Source organism: Falco peregrinus, chromosome 10, assembly GCF_023634155.1.
Source record: "Falco peregrinus isolate bFalPer1 chromosome 10, bFalPer1.pri, whole genome shotgun sequence".
Taxonomy (NCBI): domain Eukaryota; kingdom Metazoa; phylum Chordata; class Aves; order Falconiformes; family Falconidae; genus Falco; species Falco peregrinus.
In genome coordinates, this window is record NC_073730.1 from 27,570,545 (window position 1) to 27,591,042 (window position 20,498).

At 43.3% G+C, this 20,498-nt stretch overlaps 1 protein-coding gene across 11 annotated transcripts in view; it reads left to right on the top strand.

The window, feature by feature from the left end:
* ELAVL4 (ELAV like RNA binding protein 4) overlaps positions 1-6,305 on the top strand; it is an 83,290-nt gene extending 76,985 nt beyond the window's left edge. For all 11 annotated transcript variants that reach the window (XM_055815677.1, XM_027788290.2, XM_013299987.3 and 8 more), the window contains one exon: positions 2,833-6,305. In XM_055815677.1, the coding sequence (XP_055671652.1) occupies positions 2,833-3,160 (328 nt within the window). In that variant the 3' untranslated portion in view covers positions 3,161-6,305. The remainder of the gene's footprint in view (positions 1-2,832) is intronic.
* Positions 6,306-20,498: the final 14,193 nt, after the last annotated feature.

Consider the following 20,498-nt stretch of genomic DNA (forward strand, 5'->3'; position numbering starts at 1 on the left):
TGTATCTACAGATGTAGGGTGACAAAAAAAATCCTGTATGGATAACAGTTTCTGAAACTGCCTCTGAAACATCTGCGGTGCAGCATTACTGGGGCTGAGGGTCGGTTCCTTCTTTCCCTGCGTGAAGTATGTGGTACTGATGGAAAATGGAATGTGCTGATGTGGAACAGAGGTTTTAATGATGCTAATTTCAGATCACTTGCTAGTAGCAAAGCTACTTACGCAATAGGTTATCTCCTATTTGTGTCAACACACTTGCACTAGTTTTGTGCATGTTTTCTTGGATTTACAGCAGCTCCTGTGCTCGTGGTACATAAATAGTTGAAAGCTGCATGGCTCCAAAAGGTTTCCAGAGAAAAACCGCTCTCCATTACGTCGGTGCAGCATTCCTTAAAAATGCAAAACTTTAATGACATACTATGTGGCATGCACAGCTTTGCATTGTACAGATTTTACAGTAACGTTACTTACAGGGTAGTGTATACATTCATGTTGTACTTCATATCAAATTTAAACGTTACAGAGAAGGAGCGTTTGGCTTCCATACGTTACCAGCACAGTTAGCACTTGTCAGCAGCGGGCTTAGTCCCACCTTCCAAATTTCAAAAGAAGCTGAAGCTCTTGGCTTGTACGAGCTCTCAATCCTGGCCGCCTTATTTACAATTCCACGTGGGGTGGAAGATGCGGTATAAATTGGCCTTGTCCAGCCACCTTTGTTTTGAGCAGCTGGGGAAATACCGTGGGTGAGAGCCCTGCTGAACCACTGTGATAATGTTACTGGTTTCAGTATGCAGGAGAGAAACTAAAAAGCTGTTGAGAGCAGGGTTTGCAAAAGTGAAGTTCAGTTGGAAAATTGCCATGTGTTTTTAATAAACTGGCTGCAAACCTGTATGTATGTCTGAGGATCCAGTGCTGTGAGCATTTGTGAACTCATTTACAGCATAGCTACACCCCAGTGAGTTCCTTAGCTTAAGATATATATTCAAATGGCTTTTTTTGCCTTGAATATACATATAAAGTGCCATCAGGAGTCAACAGAATAGTGAGCAGCCATCAAGTGTGTAGTTACTTTTATGGTTATTTAATATAGACTGCATAATATTGTGCAGATTACTAAATGTGTGTGAAAGTATTGCGAGTGTAAAAGGAGAAGCTCGGGAAGGCACAGGATCACTCGGCAACACTTGATTCCCCCCTCCTCTCCTCCAGTCATCTCAGAAAATCCTGAGGAATTTCAATTCAGTTCTGGTATTAAAACTCATCATACTAAAAGGTACATGTGAAACTGGATTTTTATTAAGACATTTCCTCTGTGCAGTTGTTATTTTAAAACCTATCCCAAAGTGTAGCTTCAGAAAGCATGTCATTTTTTTTTTCAAACTGATGAAAGGAAAATTATGTTGATCCTGAGGGCTGATACATCTTCATTAATAACCTGAGTCACGGGCTGCGATGCACCCTCCTTGCTTTAACGGGTGACTACAGTGGTGGGGGAGCGGGGACGGCCACCGTGCTGTTGGCCATGGCTGCTGCTGGGGAGACCTTGACAAGCCGGAGGGAAGTGGTGAAATTCAGGAAAGGCAGATGCAGAGTTCAGCCCCTGGCTGCTGCCTTCAGCTCCCCACAAGGGGCATCAGGAAGGAGATGAAGCCAAGCGCTTCTCGGAGGTCAACTGCAAAGGGACAAGAGTCAGCAGTAACAGGTTGCAGCAGGGGAAATTCAGCTGAGTGTAAAGGAAAATCATTCGCAGTGAGGATGGTGGAGCCCTGGAGCAGGGCTCCAGGATTGGAGTTCCCTTCCTTGGAGACTCTCAGAACTTCCCTCTGCAAGGCCACGAGCAGCAGATCTGATTTGAGAAGTTAGCCTTGCTTCAAGCAGCAGATTGATCAGGTGACCTCTGGAGATCCTACCCAGCCTGTGTTGCTCTATAATGGCTCTGTGCTCATAAACATACTACCTGGCTTCAGCTCCTCTCTTCAGGTCTTCAAGCTGAAGAAAACAGGTGCCAAAAGACAGTGAGGGGGGAAGTCAGGGTGCTGTATGAGATTTCTGGAAGCTTGTCTCTCTGCGTTGACTATCCAAAGAACCTAAGAGCCTGTTCTGGACATCAGGTCTCACAGTGTGAAGGTATTAGTTGACATGCTCATTAATTATGTGCTGTTTTACTTACTCTACAATGGCTGCATAAATCTTCTTTTAATATGTGGCCAGCTTTAGGACTACTTTATTAACTGGATATTTTTTGGCAGTATGTGTCAGTTAAGGACTGTGTTAAGAGGAGAATCAAAATCTACCGCTTACAGATGTCACTCTACATCTAATAGTATTTTCAGCTGAAGAGGCTACTGTTACAGCTGGATCCTGACAGTGGCATTTCATATTTAATCTTTAAAATACTTCTTGAAGTTTGTTTGGGTTTTGTCACTGCAGACCAGTGAAAGGTAAAGCATTAGATCTCAGTTTCCCTGAAACTACGTTATTTTAATGATGGGAGAAGGTGGCAAATTCCTACAGGCCTTTTTAAACAGCATGTGCAGGCCCTTTTTGTCTCAAGATTGGCCTTAAGCGTTCCTTTTATTAGGTCTTTGTGTATGTCTAAGTAGGGCTTCTCCTTGAAGGGAGATGTGTTCATGCCCAGATTTGGTCTGTTTATTTAGCGTAGCTCCCCGCCACTTAAGTAGGAGTTAGAGACTGAGGGTGGCTATGTAGTCATCTTCCAGGAATAGGATCAAGAACCTTCATTAACATCAGCTTACTGATTTTAAAGTCTTGGTTCCATGTAGCTTGTGCCAAGAGATATATTTAGAATAGACCCCTGTTTTTACTTGGTAGGTTTTCTCCGATCACAATTGATGGTATGACGAGCCTTGTCGGAATGAATATCCCTGGTCACACTGGGACTGGATGGTGCATCTTCGTCTACAACTTGTCTCCTGACTCGGATGAGAGCGTGCTGTGGCAGTTGTTTGGGCCCTTTGGAGCAGTCAATAATGTCAAGGTGATCCGTGATTTCAACACCAACAAGTGCAAGGGATTTGGCTTTGTCACCATGACCAACTACGACGAAGCTGCCATGGCGATTGCCAGCCTTAATGGATACCGTTTAGGAGACAGAGTATTGCAAGTTTCCTTTAAAACCAATAAAACCCACAAATCCTGAATTTCATATCCTTACTTACTAAAATATATATATATAAATATATATACGAACAAAACAAAACAAAAAAAAACTCTTCAAGGCTTATATTCAACCATGGACTTTATAAGCCAGTGTTGCCTAAGTATTAAAACATTGGATATCCTGTGAGGAACAGGAAAGGATTTTATAATGCTTAGAAAAAAAAAAAAAACCTTTGATGCATTGAATGTTCTTTCATAGCTGTCGTTGTTGAATATAATATACATAGATAACAATGTGCAGGGATTTTTACCCGGCCAGCTAGTTTTACTACCTTCCTTGAAGGTGGGTCTTTTTAAGATGACCATTCACTCATTTGAAAAAATAATAAAACAAAAACAATTTTTACGAACTAATGGGATTAAAAGCAAGATAAAAGGCTTTTGTTTTCTTTTCTTTTTTTTCAAAACATTGATTGAATCAGATTGGTAAACCCCCCACATAAATTAAAGAGGAACAATAAAAATTGCAAAAAGAAGAACATAATTTTGCAACTTTTTTTATTTTTCCTTTTTTCTTTTGTATCATGTGAACTAAACAGTCTTCTGTTAGGGAATGGGGTAAAGGGGGATACCTGATGACATAACAATTTAAATAACATTAACAATGTTGCCAAAGAGGTGGTCTCTTTGCTGAAAATGGGTTTCAAGAAAAATCTATTTTTATAAAATATAAAGAATTTTTACAAGAGAATCTGGATTTGAGAAAAAATATTTTGACTGGCTAATTTAGGGGAAATTGACAACTTTGTCATGTTCATACTGCACTGGTAACTTTTTAGAGATCAAGATGTGTGTTTTAAACTGGATTAGTAGATTGTTTTTTGAAGGATGGGCTACAAACAGATGATCTTCGTATCTTTTCATAGCATGTAATAAAAATATTAAATACAGTACGGGAGAGTGTTCTTCCCAGGCACGCAGTTACCCACAGTCAAAACCCAAAAGCAAGGAGATGAGTTGCAAGACGGTTTTTCTTTAAGTCATCAGTATGGGATATCAGCAGAACAAAAGTTAAAAAAATTAATTTTTTGATCAAAAACTTCCTTGGTTTGAGCAGTAGGTGCTACAAAATTATTTACATATCTTAGTATCATAGTTAAATGTAATGTGTTTAGAAAAAATACATTTGCTTTAAATTTGTTAAGAATTTTCAAATTCACTTTATAGCCCAAGCTAATATAATTGGGCTGTGTTGGCACATTTGGAACACTGTTTATGTTGCTTGAAACACTTATTTATTTAATTGCCGATGTGATGCATATGGCCAAAATCAAATATAGCTAGTTTGGCTAGTCTACTTATTTGTTTACTTAAACTATGGGAAGAAGCATATTATTGTGTCATTTTGTTGTGTGTGTATGTGTATATATAATATAAATATATATATATATAAAGTTATTTTTTCTTTTGGTTAATTTATTATAAGTTGTAACACTTTGCTAGTTTTGTTTGTATATGTCTTAAAATGTTTTCTTATGATACTTAAGTGACAGAGGTATCAAGGTAACTTGTGTAGAAATATTGTTTGATATATTGTCATGTTTGTTGTGAATATTTTTTCTTACTGCACAGTAGAAAAGAAAACAACTGGGTCTTTATTTTAATGTAATTCAGATTGGGGAAAACAGAGCTAAGGGAACAAAATGACTGAGGGGGTGCTCTCCCATGTCCAGTGCACTGATCATTTTAGTATGTTTGTGCTTTGTACGGTTATATATTTAAAACAAAAAAGGGTCATGCTCTTCCCTGAGTACTAGAAACAGTTACTCGCTATGCATAATCTAGTTGATAGTTAAATTTGCTATTGCTTTTCTTGTCTTGTTATATAAAATCTTTTCAATACAAGTTTAGTCTTAATGGTAATAAAACGTTATGGTTATTTATAACTTGTGCTTATTTTGTGCATTTTTTCCATGCTATACCCACTAACTGCATGTAGACTAAGTATTGTTTTTTCACACTGAAGAGGCAAACTTTTTGTAGTAGACAAATAACTAAAGCAAAGGCTGCATCATAATTTTATCAGTTTTTTACTTTAACAATGTTAGATTTTAGTTTAAAGGAACACTCATTCAATGTTCAGGGAAACCTTTATACATCATCTGCTATGAATGAGCGCAGTTTGCTGGGAAAGTTTTGATGCATTTGCTAAGCATTAGTGGGGAAGGCATGTCAGAATCTTTTCTCTACGATGTGTTTTACTATCTGAATAATAATAATAATTTAAAAAATCTTTCTTAGGACCAGGCAGTTGTATACTTTAGTTATAATGAATGACTTCATGTTAACCTTGCTAGTTTAGATCATTTCTGAGGGAAAGTATTGTAAATGTTTTTTTCATAACCTTGTTGTGTTTGAATTATTTGTACTTTAATTGTCCAGACAATAAATGAAAGTGTGTAGAATGGCTATGGACTTTCCACCTTTTTAACCGTGTTCAGATGCTTTAGTAATCCCAGCCGCACCTCAGCCGAGGTAGATGATAGCCTGGTTTCAGAAGCAAGGTCTTCAAGAAACGTACTAGTCAAACCAGATTGAGCATATTCATTATTTGTTTTTCCTTCTGAAGGTTAGAAAGACTCGGCCATTTCATTTAAGATGTTGAACATGAAATACCTAACTGTAACTTTACTTGAATGTGGAAGCTACTGAAGGATTTCTATCATATACAGTATTTTTACACAATGAAAATATGAACTCAGTCGATATCAACACTCAACCAAAAGTAGCAAGCAAATTTCAGCATTAATACAGTTTTTAAGCCATCATTTAGTTCAACTTTTCTATGAATATGCTATGAATGTCATGCAATATGAAACAGTGTACATACTATCTGCTGTACAACAGTCTATCTATATGATCACATTCCAAATCTGGTTCTTTTCACCATGTGTTCTAACTAGAGTTGATACTTCTTTCAGTTGACTTGTTTGAATCCCATTAATACAAATATTCACTTCATGTTTATGTTCTGTAACATTCACTAATTGAGAATATGTACCTTGTAAAACTGCAGCGTTGAATTTCGTAACTGAGATTAGGAAAACTATATCAGAGGGCTGGATGGACTGTGTGGTTCTTCAGCTCCTTCACCTATTAATAAACTTGTGTTTTTGTGAGATTAAGTTACCATGGTGGTTATAATAATTAATTTCAGGCCACAGAAGGAGTTTGTTCTTTAAATTTACACCTTGCTTAATTCATCCTTAAGCCAACCTGACCATGCCATAGTAAAACACAGAAGTTACTAATTTGCTGTGTTTAAATGACTTGGCTCTGAACAACATCATCCTTCCATCTATATATGTATATACACACACACTTTTGATGATATACATATATGCAGACACGTCACAACATAGTGTGACATGCACCAGCCCATTTTAAAAAACTGCACTTTCCACTTAAGCCCATAGTAAATAGTGTTCATTTTAAAATAACGCTACCTCCATTCTAACATTTCTTAGGTTCATTGCCTGATTTTTCTGACAGCGTGAGGTACACAGAAGAAAGGACAGGAAGAAAGCAGTGAGGTGACAGTCACCTTACACTCTAGATGCTCTTAAGACCGAAAGGTGACTGTGCCACACTGGCATTTTGCTGTTGACTTCAGACAGGCCAGTTTTGATCTAGATTATTTCCCCCCTCCCCCCTAAAGGTTGGCTGCTGATCTACATCCCGTTCATGTAAGGTACTTACTGCCCCACTCTGCCCAGCCTGCAAGCTGTGAGCTGCACAGGACAAGGCAGTGCCAGTTTTAAGGATCCGGTATGTAAAGTTTGGTCCCCCTTTTGAGAGCATCACAAATGTGTGCTAGATAAAAGTGGTCACAGATGGGCCCTTGGTTCACTACATCGATCCTATCTGAGCATTTTTAGAAAGTCTTACTGAAACACAATTTCTGCCCAGCTGGGATCAGAAACAAATTTCACTAACGCTCATTCAAAGTAATCAAGTTTTATATTTCTTTCCTGAAAGGGTAATCGCTCTTTCTGCAATTAGCAAGCCTGCTGCATAAACTGAAAATCACCTGGGGGAGGGCATTTCAAGTGTGTTCACTTTATATAATACTTCAGACTACCTTGGGCACAGAGCTGGGCTCTGAACGAACAGAGAGGGGAGCGTGCATTGAAAATGATGGCAGATACGTGCAAGCTAGCAGTGAGCTACTCCAGTGTTTACTGTGGGAAGGTGGCTTACCTGGTGCCGCTGAATTTGTAGCAAGCACACGCAGCCAAGTAGTCTGGTGCTGTTGATGGTTTTCATTGGAAAGGCTGGGCAGGGGTCCCGGGTCTGCTGCACCGCAGAGGCTGCTACCTGGGAACCTAAACCGGCATCGGGATGTAATTAATGGGAGGGGCACAGCCAGAAGGTGTCCCGGGCAACCCCTGTCTCCAGCACCAGTAGCAGGAGCCAGGCAAGACTTAACTCACACACGTCGCTTACACGACCACAGATAGGTGAGGTAAAGCCAGGTCAGCGTGTGATGACACAAAAGATTTGCTCCCTGCCCTGGAGATCTTGCAGACTGAGCTCACTGCACGGAAGTAATTCATTGTGCACACAGAGCAAAATGAAAGGAGATCAAATCCCGCGTAACTACACAAAAGCTCTGACATCTCCAACTAATCCAGTATCTCTCTTCTAAAAATAACTGACTTCTTAAACCCAGAAAATGTGATGGAGCCAATCCAGCTGAGCTTCAGTAACTCATAAGGGGACAAATCACTTGGGGACAAACGGGAACTTCTGTAGAAAGGAAACAAAAAACAAGCACACACAGACACACGGCTCCTGGCGCTGCTGCAGTGCCCCACACTAAGGAAATGGCTTTTACCCCAGGTGTGTGGGGGTGGCACCTTCAGCAAGCGGGACACGTACATGTGCCTGGTTGCAACAGGCACTACCGAGGCCTTTCCCAGAGCACGGCACCACTGGCGTGCTTGAGAAACACAAATGGAATCACGTGCAGTGGGGTACAAGGGTGATCAGGAGAACGGAAACTTACTCTACAGAAAGAGTCACTGAGCTTAAAGTGCTTCTGTTCCCATAAACTCAAAAACTGTTTCAAAAAGCCTGGTCCCTGTAAATCTCCAAGAGCCGGGCACCTGAAAGGGCTATAGGAATGAGAGCAACCACAAAGACGAGTTGTACAAAGGCAAACTAATTCGACTCGCCCACAACTGAAGACAAGAAATCAGACTGGTTCTTTCTGACTATCAGATCAGCAGTTTTCTGAAATACTCTTTCAATAGAAGTAACTGGGAAGGGGGGGGCATGGCTATACATACACACGCACACACACAAACAGTTGCTTTTCAGAGAAGGTTTGAAGTTTCATTTACCACGGCCCTAAGGTATCACTGATATTTTTAAACGCCAGTCCAGCATATTTTAAAGGACTTCAAATATATCTTGAATTCCATTCAGATTTTAAACGTTATGGGGCTGCAAATTATTTCTTGTGCAGTAGCAAAAAAATAAAATCCTAAAACCTCTATCCTATCCATTCCACAATAAACCTTCACTCTTACCTCAAATCCAGGGTTCGGAGCCACCAGCGAGCATGACCCAGCTACTGCTGTTTGTTCACAGACAAACACAACCCAAGGCTGGTTCATACATATTCCACTCACCCCCACCCCCACCCCATCTTCCACAAAGCAAACCAGTGTGCACCAGTGGAGCATGGGTGTGCCATCAAGTTCAGAAGCCACCAACACTGCATATTGCTCTGGGGTGGATATAAGGGCTTTGTCACCAAAACAAGTTTCTTGTCCCCAAACACTTCAGCCACCAGCCTCAAGGTCCCTCATGCTACCCTGCACCCCCCACTGCAGGTGGCAGCCCCCACACCCAGCCCTACTTGTCTAGCGCGACATCCTCCCCATAGCAGTGCTACCAACAGCTCCCAGCCAGCCCTGAGTGCCATGGGGTGATCCCACCCGCTCGGCCTTGCTCCATGTCTGAAGGACAAGAAAGACAGTTTAAGAATCCTAGAATAACATGGTTGGAAGGCATCATCTAAAGATCATCACTTAGTTCCACCCGCCCCTGCCACGGGCGGGGACACCATTCACCAGACCAGGTTGCTCCAAGCCCCATCCAGCCTGGCCTTGAACACTGCCAGGGATGGGGCATCCACAGCTGCTCTGGGCAGCCTGTGCCAGTGGCTCACCGTCCTTTTTATTCAGCTCTTTATTAATAGCCCCAGTGGCACAGGGGAAACACACTGGAGACCCCCCCACCCAGGCCATTGTCTTACCTGGCCCGTGGGGCACACGGCACCCCACAGCATCAAACCTTTACTCAATGAACCGATGCTCCTAAATTTCATTTCCGATTAACCAGCCCCTGTGTCACAGCAGCACAGCAGCCATCACTCAGGCAGGAGGAGCAGGCAAATAACCATCTTTGGCCTTATTTTATCCGTCCTGACCCCCTGCTTAACATCACAGCCATTAAGGCCCTGGGTTCCCCCCTCCAAAGACACCAATGTGGACCCTGTCCCAGATGAAGCCCCATTTTCTGCGCCACACAAGGGTGCTGGAGTGGTCAATGCTGGGGTCTGGACATACCTGACCACTGAAATTCTCCACTCAGCCCCACATTTTCTGTTTTCTCCCCAAGACCCAGACATGTGCCTGGAATGGCTGCATGCCCGACACAGGGTGCAAGCCACCAGTGACACCTTTCATAAAGACACGAGGCTTTATCAAATTAGGAAGGAGAAAAAAAAAAATCCCCTAAACTTTGCAGTGAACATAAGCAATGCTGTTGAAAGGGCAGACATTTAAAAAAAAAAGCCCTGATAAGGAAAGAAACACACCAAAGGAAAAGGGGCTTAATTCAGAGGCTCTGTCTGTGCTGCATATTACTAAGCCTGGCTGAGGCTGAACTGCCCTGGCAACCTTCTTCACTGCAACATCTGCGGAACCTGACACTGAAGCCTAATTTTACTTAAGTGACTTAAGTGACTTTTAAACACACAAGATCATTAGCTCTTCAGTCTGCGTGTCAGAACTGACTAGAGCTGCCACGATCCATTTGCTTTAAAGCAGCACTTAGACTTTTCTTCACTTAAATTTTGTTGGAATTGCACAGGTCCCGACAAAATGATATGCAAAAAATTAGCTTTTTACAAACAATACAATTCTGATTTTAAATCAGCACATCAGACAATTAATTTTGTAGGATAAGGAATCTGTTGCAAATATACAGCAGTACACCCACACATCACCATCTGCTGTGGAGAATTAAATGTACAACTCACAAATGAAATCCTGCAAAGTTGGTGCAAAAAGGTCCTTGCTTGAATTTAAACAAGGCTGTGGAAACCTGCAAACACACTGCAAAAGATCATGAAAACAATAACAAATTTGTCCATCTGTGAGTCATTTCTAACACGGTTGGGTTTTTGTTTTGTTTTTTATATTGGTGTATTTGCAATAATCATTGCAGCTCACAATGCAAATTGTGTAAAGTGTATTTGAGTGCTTCCCCTGGCCAGAACAAAGCTCCACCACATCATGGCAGGTCTTCTGTTTTTTTGTGGTTGGTGTGTTGGTGGGGTTTTTTTTTTTTTTTTGGGGGGGGGGGGGGGGGGGGTATGACAACAGGGGGATGGACACAACAAAAAAAAAAAAAACCACAAGACATGCCTTTTCTTTAATATTCAGTTTAGCCACAATTTTGAAAAAATAATGGCAAATCTGGCAATTGTTGTGGATGTTTTATTATTAGAATTATTAACAAACACTGTTCTACTGAAATGAGGCAAAATAAATATCAACAACTACTGCTGCCATGAAAGAACTCTTAATAAATGAATGTCTGTATCCCTTTGACTCCCCTGAAGCCAAGCGTTCATTTTCTAGTTTTGCCTCCTCATTTTCTTCTAACATATTGATTTGAAACGTGCTTTTAATTTTACACCTAGTAAAATCACATGATACGAAGTCATGTCTCCTGATCTCCTGTACTGAGGAGATGGCTATGAATCTTCACAGCCGAGAAAAGGCAGTGTAGTCTCTTGACCTAATACATGCCAGTAAAACGCGTGGGTATGTATGAGCGTCTGGAGCAGCCTGAAAGCAAGGCTCTTTGTACAGCTGCAGCCCCTGCCTTTTCTGTGCTAAGCGTTAACCCTCAGGCCAGCCCAGACTGCCAAGCACTTCCCGGCAGCCACAGGCTGTAAATGAGCCCAGGACCAGCTCCTCGCACACTCACCAGCTGTATACCTCAAAAAGCTTGTCTTTTGCAGCATGGGGATGACTGGAGCCATACCAGTGATCCCTGAAATACAGATGCCCTTCTGTTTCCTTTTAAACAGGGTGCCAGGAAAACATGCTGACATTTTCTGTGGTTAATACTTCATTTTATCAATAAAAGAGCTATAAACACGTCGTCTCAAAGCACACACTTAGGATGCTACCAAACCCATCTGGAATTATACCTGCACATCCCCAAAACCACGAGAGTACATAGGAAATACAAGATACAGCATTCCTCTGCCACGGCCAAAAATTGCTCTGGGTTGGTATTCTTATGGATTTTAGCAGGCGCTTTTTTGCAAAATGAAAAGATTTCCTAAACCTTTTCTGAGATGCATGCACTTTTTTAACATGTACTTATCCTCTCACACACCTGGGAAGTATTCTCAGTACACACACACTGAGTATAATTTATGCTAAGGGGCCTGTTACATGTTTAACTCAGATAAAGAGTATCCGTAATTAAGAAATGCAGCATCAGAGGTACAACGTGCATGTAAATTTGCAGAAAGGATTCCATCAACTGAAAGAATGCTGCTAAAGACTATTTAAAACCACAACCTAATCAGAAAACTACACACACACACACACATATATATATATATATTTTTACATCAATATCACAAAACCCTTTGACATCCTTAGTACTGCTAACACTCTGACTAGAAGCCGACTTAACACAGCTGCTGGGGCACACTCGCATGCATAAAAAATGAAGTGACTTGATTAATCAGTTAAAGTTGCTGAATCATGGGCTTGCAGCCGTGCCTGCATAGCCTTGGCTATCGACAGGAAACCGTCAGCGTGGGATTTAGATGAATTTCTATCAGCTGGTCCACAGACCTGTACAGCCCTTATCTTTGCCAGCATTTTTATGAGAAATAGAATCCCTGTCCTGAAAAATGAGCCTTGTCAAAGGGGTGGAAGTGTGTGTAGGAGAAGGGGGTCCAAAAGTAAGTGTCAAGAGGGATGCAGATCTTAGAAGAAGAGGTAGGAAAGCTGTAAGCAAGAACATCCTGAAGCCACCTCCAACAAACACAGCCAGAGGCCGCCTGGCCACACTGAGCAGTAGCTGTAGACGGATCCAACCTGAGCAAACTGTTCTGACCATTCTGAAATTCAGCAGCACCAACAAGGAAAGAGCTAGAAGAAATGAGGAACATGTGATATGGGTGGGGATGGAAAGCAAAAGCAGCCAGGCAGTCTATGTAACAGAAAATTGCATTCTCAATTTTGTGCAGTCATACCAAGAAAATGGGAGCACTTCTGTGTCTCCAAAGCATGAACTACCTTGCCATGTGTTTTCTAAAGTCTGAGGGTGGGAAAAAAAGATGTTTTTCCTTAACACATAAAGAGCATTTTGTCCAGAAAAAAAAAAAAAAAATCACTTTCTAAGGGATATATTTCATTTGATACTCACTCTGGAGGCTCTCTGCATGGCTGACTCTGCCCAGTGTCCCTGCAAGCTTCACCTCATCTCAGGAGGGCTGGCAGCTTTGGGAGAAGGAGCTTCCTTCCTGTGTCAGCCTGTGCTTAGAGAAAAGAAAAAACTCAGAAACAATTCACTGTGCCCTGCAGGGACCCTGCGCAGCAGCCCTGCTTGCTGCCTGGCCATGTGCGCCAGATGGGGATGGCACTTTCTGTCATTGACTTCAAACCCTGCCATCCAACGCTGTTATCCTTCAGCTGGATCTTTAGGTGAGATAGACAGTCACTGCTCCTCTGAAGGACACTGATCCAGCTACTGTCTGCTTGGAAATAAGAAATGTTTGGTTAAAGACAGAAAGAAATCAGATGAAGGCCTGGTGAGAGCTGGAGAGCCAGAGCCTGTAGCTGCTGCCTTCTCCATGGCCTTTCTCCCACCTGCCCGCACCGCCTGGCGGACCAAGAGTGTGCTGGGGAGGAAAGGCCTTAAAGGACAGAGAGGGGTCCCTGGAGGGGGCTGTTCCTCAGCTGCTGGTGCCTTCTTGCCCGGCAGACCATAACAGAGAGAACCATGATGACATATTTATTTGCCAAATCTTCCCTGCCAGGCAGCTGGTCAAAGCTTTGGCTTTGCTTTCTCAAAGTGTGAGCAAAGTGTCATTGAACGAGTGTCTAGAATAAAAGGAAAAGGAGGGCAGGCAGCCTTTGGGCCAAACATTTCCTCCACAGTGTGACTCTGCTGCACTCGTGAATGATCATATTAACATATATTAAAGGAGTTAATGTGCCATAATGGAAGAGCTTGTCAAACCACAGTATTTTATCTATGAAAATAGCCAGGGTAATAATATCATGTCAGCTAAATTAAAAAGAAGAGAAGAGGCTGAACAGGTTGGTCACTGCCTAAAACCAGTATATCTTTGGCTACACACATATATATTCCAATATGAACTGACTGTGTGTGTATTTTCAATATTAAAAGATAAAATATTGTTCTTTCCCATGTTATAAACTAAGTTTGTGCAATGAAACAGATTTTTACAGCTAAGTTAAAACCTCTTGAGAATAAGAGGTTTATAATGGAAATGCTGACAGACTCTTAACTATAGCACTGGGATCTCTCTTGCTATTATGACCAGATAAACCAACAAGGTAATTCAATGTAGTGTTCCAGCTCTGTGACACTAACACACTCCTCCTGGTCCCAGGTGCTGAGGGAAAGTTAAATATAAAACTTAATGAAACTGCAGTGACTGACTACAGGGCTGGATGGTTGCCCCTGCACCAGGGAAAGGTGAATTTCTCTCCCGGGAAGGTGTCTGAAAGGCAGGTAGTGACCGGCTGACTCAAGTGCAGGTGGTGGCTGGAGCCTTCCGATGTTTTCCTTTGCTAAAGTCAAACGTCTGGCTAAAGTCAAAAAGCTGTAAGAATCAAACCCAATCGCTGCACACATATCAGACCAATAAATTAATTGAAATGCCAACGCACCCACCACCCATCCACATGACAGACGCTGAGGAGGCACAGACCTGCCATATCCCTCCCTGCAAAATTGCCCCAAAACGCTTCAGTTTAGCAACTCAAGTGCTGGAGAATCCAGCTCCACCGAGAAAGCAACAGCTAGAGGGAAGCTCAGGTGTGGATGGATGTTCATTCCTTGCTCTGTGTCCAGAGCCCTTCCCACAGCCTCAGAGGCGGGAGGTAGCGGCAGGGCTGTGCTCAGCTGGCATGGTGGTTTTCTAGCTTGTGACCAAAGAGATGACAAAACTGCCAGCAGGAAAAGTGCAGTTCCTGCCATGCTTTTAACACCCAGCAAACTTTGCTACTCCTTTTTGTGCCATGTATAAAATTACTGAGACTACTAGCAGGGGCACGTGCTCCTTCTACCTACACATCAAATCCTGAGCAAACTTCCTGAGGTTGGTGGGCTGGTAGTACTGCCTACTGTCAAGACCGTCTGACATTTCCAATTACACGACTCTACTTTCAGCTGCTTATAACTGTCATATTTTGACCAGTAACTTGTCATTTTCCATCCTGGGCATCTGCCTCAGGCTGAATTTTTTTGGAAGGCTTCAGCCAAAACAATATAGCTATTCCCAAGGGCAAGGCCAGAGAACAATGCGCTGTTTTGTAATGGTAACAGAGAAAAAGAACTGACATCCTCTTCTTTAAGATGCACTACAGCTCCTCACAGTTTGGATAAGGGAGTAGAAATTTAGTCGACTTGTGACCTTTGTATTAAGGATGTGCCTTTTCATTACTGCCGTGAAAATCTATGCAAGCGTGGCCAAGTGAAAGCATTTGAAAAAAATCCAGTCCAACTTTTCCAGCAAAAACTTTTTTCAGTGGGAATCCTAAAAGCTCTGAGGATCTTGTCCTGCTGGGTTCATCTTGCCCTTCAGCTTGTCCAGAATGGAGTAGCCCCATCCCACCCAACCCCCAGCACGGAGCAGCTAAATCCCTTTGCAGCACTCACCACAGCGCACGCTCACATGCCACCAGTCACCACACTACATACGTGTTAATGCCTTGTCAAAGGGTCAGAGCAAGGTACTGCCCATGGTCACAGCTCCTCGTTGCTATGCTATGGGTGCCAAGATCACCTGTTTTCTGGCGTTCAGACCACAAGGGGAACAAATCCAACCATGCTGGCACAGGAGAAAGGAGACTTGGGCCAGGATCCTGGAGGAGCTGCAGCCATAAAGAAAGGCAGGGACATTTCAAAAATTCTGTTGAGCTGAGTGAAGGCAACAGGACTCAGCAGCAGGGCAGGTGTTGGAAGCCTGGTGCTGAGCAGAGAAGGGGGCTGAGTCTCAGGAAGCGAACCCAGACAGGGAGGTTTGGGACTAGCCAGGCAAAGAGACAGAGTGAGAAAATACAGAACTGGAACAAGAACGATATGGAAGGGAACGGGCAGAGTGATTTGCACCCACCGGAGCTGCCAGCTTTCCAGGACTGGGAATGGGATCCAGGATCCTGAGTCTTACCATCAGGAGGCTGCCAGAAAGAGCTGTGAGATCCCGCCGTGCCCCGTCGGAAATGGCAGGTTTTACAGCTCCTAGCTCGGCGTGGCTCTTCCTGGGTTCACAGCCCACCCACAGGAGCTGCAGCTGGAAGTGCTCTGCACTCTGGAAATCAAATGCCAAAATGAACAGCATACATTTAGCAACCCCATGCAAAACGTCTCGGTTAAACGACCTTCCCAGGCTCACAGAGCAGGCTTTTGGCAGAACCCAGATCTGCAGGGCACCATTCAGGCGGCTGAACCAGGACAACATCCCAAGCCCAGCAGCATTCATCACAGCCCTCTCAACCTCCACAGCAAATGAAGCCGGGACCTGCAGGAAACAGCATCCCTTACTAACCTGTCCTCGTAATTCATTGTGAGCACCAGCCTCTCCTGTACCAAGCGTAGCAGAAATAACGTGTGACACTAAAACTGCAGCATGATTTGCATGCACAAGTGGTGCAGGCAGCTTCTGTTCAGGGATTCCCTAAATTCTGAATATAGGAATTTACAGTCCTTCGTTATGTCCTTTGAATACAGAATTCCAAGAGAGAAAATGGAGGATGTCTTCCTTCTCGAAAGTTGTCTTTGAATGGTGCATCCTGCCTTTACAGAAAGCTGATGTTTACTACTGCAATACATTTATTTTGAAATTCCGTTCATCTGCTGTAAGAAATTACTCAGACCATTAATTTTGGAAGCCAATGCTGAGAGATCACGAATGTTAAGAATTCTAATTATGTTGGGTCTGGGAAATTTAATGAATAAAAGAGACTTTTCATAAGCATCTCAAGCCATAATATTTTAATGCTATTGGCATTAATTAAAATATCTGGAATTTTTAAAGCAACCTTCTCCTTCTCCCTTTAAATTTTTTACTTCTACCATTAGAACAGAAGCATTGCTTTGCTAAAGCCACAAAAAAAAACGTTCTTTGTGGCTGATCATCTCATTTATAATCATGTCATGGCAGGAACAACCTTTCACTGAAATTTTGTTTATGCTTCAAAAATTTCCCCCTAATAACTTCTTCCCCACCCCCCTTCCCAAACACTAGCAGGCCTGGATTTGTCTTTTGTGCAGGGCTGGGAAGATAAAAGTCCAGATGATTCGGCACCGTACAAGGGACTGAACTCTCAGTGTCTGATTAATGATACTATCCATCTCAGAAGGTAGTGATTCCCTCCTTTAAAGCTTAGGGGGAAAAAACAGGCTAACCTTTGAATTCATACTTTATCACCTTCCACCGACATTTGTGGCTTTCTGCAGGACACCGGGGTGGCAGCTCTCGGGCAGTCCTGGGGGCTCAGCAGCAGCAACAGCAGCACTGCCTTTCTTCCCACACCGACCAACACAGCAAATGCTCTGTGAAAAAAGGGGGCACCTGCTCTGCTGCAGGGTGCTTTGTAGGTAAGGTGGGTTCACACAGATTCAGCACCACATCCTGCATGGCTGCAAAAAGCACTGGCTTTTCTAGGGTGCATCGTTTCACCGTGGGGAGGGCAGATCACGACTGTCTAGGTCTCTGCTGCTTATATGCCGTGACCAGTCACAGCAATGCTGAATGCAAAGGCTAGAGACAGCTTTGGCATGGCTCTGAGGTCCTGTGAAGTGGGTGTATTCCCTGACTTCAGAGTTCAAATGAGCTCAGAAAGATAAAAGACTCTTTTTGTCTCTGATCTTAAGCTCACAAGTTTTTATTTTGATTCTTTTTTTAAGTATCTAAATATACAGTCACTTGCTAGGTATTAATAGTGGGGCCTCACCTTATTTGATGCCGTTCTCACTTCTTAGAGTGTCTAATTAAAGGAGGGACACAGAAACTGCCATGTGCCACTCAGCCACTTGGCTAGATTGAGAAAATGGAGCTAGTGGGCTTTCCAGATGCCGAAAGTGCCATGGGCAGCCTCAGATGGAACCAGCGCTGTACCATTACCTGGTCAAGGCAGGGTCAGGTGTGCTGAAATATCAGGCGCAGTGAAGAAGCTATCATGCCTTCAGAGGCACTTAAACAGGTATTTTCTCTAGAGAAGGCCAAAACTGTAGCCACCTGAAAAGCAAAAACAGCATTTTGCAGTAGATCAGGGGAAGCAGAGTTTCCACAAAAATAGCAAATTACAGAAAGAGGAGGTTGCTTTTCATTTCTGCCACATTGGGCACAGTCTCCTCTGTCTCAGAGTTGCTTGGCACAAAACAAAGCCACTCCTATTGGGGTGCTGGACACCGGTGCATTGCAGAAGAGGCAGGTCACTCCTTCCTGGCAGTATTTTCTCCTCCACAGCAAATATGCCGATTCAGCAGGCTGCCAAACTTGCTTGTGCTTATTTCTGTGCTGGGCACAGCCAGGTGTCACACAGGTGAGGTTGCGCATAGACATACAGGAGGCCCAGAGGGCTTTTATCTATTTTCTCCATGTGGCTGAGAGAGCGCTCAAAGGCGCCTGCTGATTTTGTGTGTTCGGTGCTGCGGAGAAGAAAATCAATGTGGGAACTACAGATGGCTTCAGTGTTACAGGGTAATCCAGGCTGCTTTCCGATGGAAGCAGAACTGATTTACTCTTAATGGCTTAACTTTACTGACCATTATATTCTGTTTCATTATTCAAAGGCAAACACTGAAGAAGCATTTTGTGAACATGCCCAATTCTTTCAGGTGGAAGGAGGTGAGAACCATTTGTGTATTGTTTCAGACACTTGTTTAAGTGACTTCACATGGTTTCAGGAAGCTTTTCTTCTCTCTGATATTGAGCTGTCTTTAGCAAGTCTCTCTTTTTTTTTTTTTTTTTTTTTTTTATAATTCCTATGCCTTGGGATCCAGTATCATTTCCTTGTTTATTCTGCACTCCAGGGCCATCAGCCATCCTCAAGTGTTTGTCTCATCGCCTTTGAGACTGCACCCCTACCCAGGAAAACAGCGAGGGACAAACTTTCTGCTCTCTGCAGGTTTTTCTCCCAATAAGCTGGAAAATAATGTTTGTTTGGCTCATATTCTTAGCTAGCTACAGACTCCCCACTGAGACCCCCTGCCCTGTCAATTGCTGACTAATCGTGCCTGCAGCAAAAGTAATCCAAACTAGGGAGTTACTCAGCAGCAGCAGAAGGATCCATTAAAATAGATTATGCTCTCTGCTCCGTTTTGGTACTTACCCTACTGGATCGGCCTGCCTAGGCACTGCCCCAGGGCACATGCACCCAGTGCTCTGCAAAGTCACTCTGGAGTGTCCCCTTGGCCAGTCTGCAAGGCTCACATGTACAGCAAAGGGCCAGGCAAAATTCAGGCCAGCAAGGTCTGTGCACTGAGGGACCCAGCTGTGAGGCGATGCTTACAGGCTGGCTAGTCCAGGAAGCTGCTGTGATATTTTTTTTTGTTAGCTTTCTTATCAAATTCAAGTACAGCAGCTCTGTTTTTGATTTAACTCAGCCCTCCTCTGAGATTTCAAGGGGAGCAAACCCCTACAATATTCAGGCCCTAGAGGGGAAAAAAAAAAAAGCGTAGTAGCGACAGCCTGGAGTTAATTCAGCCTCAAAACTCGATGGCTGCCGGGCATCAAGAAAGACCCCAGCCTGGGGTGAGGAGCAGGATTTCTCCAGGCCACTGGAACAAGCCTTTGGTTCTTACATCCCTTCCCCTTAGAGCAGCTTGGTTACAAGGCTTTCATGTCTGTCCTGGGCACAAGGCCAGTCCCTATCGTTTTTATTGCCCCTTCAAAGACCTCATCACAGGGTCAGTACTTTGCTTCCAACGTTGACTTTCTGGAGGAAGCATGCCTCTGTCTCTGCACCAGCTACGCTAGGTGTGGACTCTGTGGTGAGGTCTGCTGCTCCAGGTGCTCTTGCTCCGACCCTGTGACTGCCATTTCACCCTGGAGGTGCCCATCTCTCCAAGGGAAGTTACCTCTGCTCTTCTGTTCAGTGTCTCAGTGTGCCCAAGCGCGTCTCTGGGAGTCATTTCTTTTGGGCACAGGAAGTCAGTCCGACTGTAAGGATCGTAACCCTCCTTCCAACCTGCTGTACAAAATAGAACATATACAGTCCTTGTTACATCTATGAGCTTAACACAGCCACCTCCAGCTGAGCTATGGCCATTGCTAATAATGCATGAGCTGCTCTGTGGTGTGTCAGAAAGGGACTGTAGCTGACAAAAGCTGGAGAATGAGGGACGCTGATAAAATGGAGTTACCTTGGTTGGACAGTGAATCAGTCACCCCTTCTGCTCTGGAAAGCACCACACACAGTTAATGCCACATGGCTAGACCTTGCGAGGCTTCCTCTGGCCACTTTGTTTAATTGTGTGACATTAAAGTTACCACCTAAGCCAGTAGGACAGGCATATGCAGAATGTGCCTATTTACCTTGCAGGTTTTTAACCCTACTGAATTCAAAGAGGTTATGTAAAGCAGCAAAATCTACACAATTTAAATTGGCCTGACTTCTGAAAGCTGCAGGTTCCAGGACCTGAAAGAAAGCCTGCAGCTAGACTGAGTATCCAAGGGAGGTCCTTTTGGCATACAAAGATCAAGCACTAACTGAAATTCAAACATACCTTTAAGCCTAGTTTTTATCTAATTTCAGTTTCACGCAAAATAATGTTGCCCTAGAAATAAAATTTCC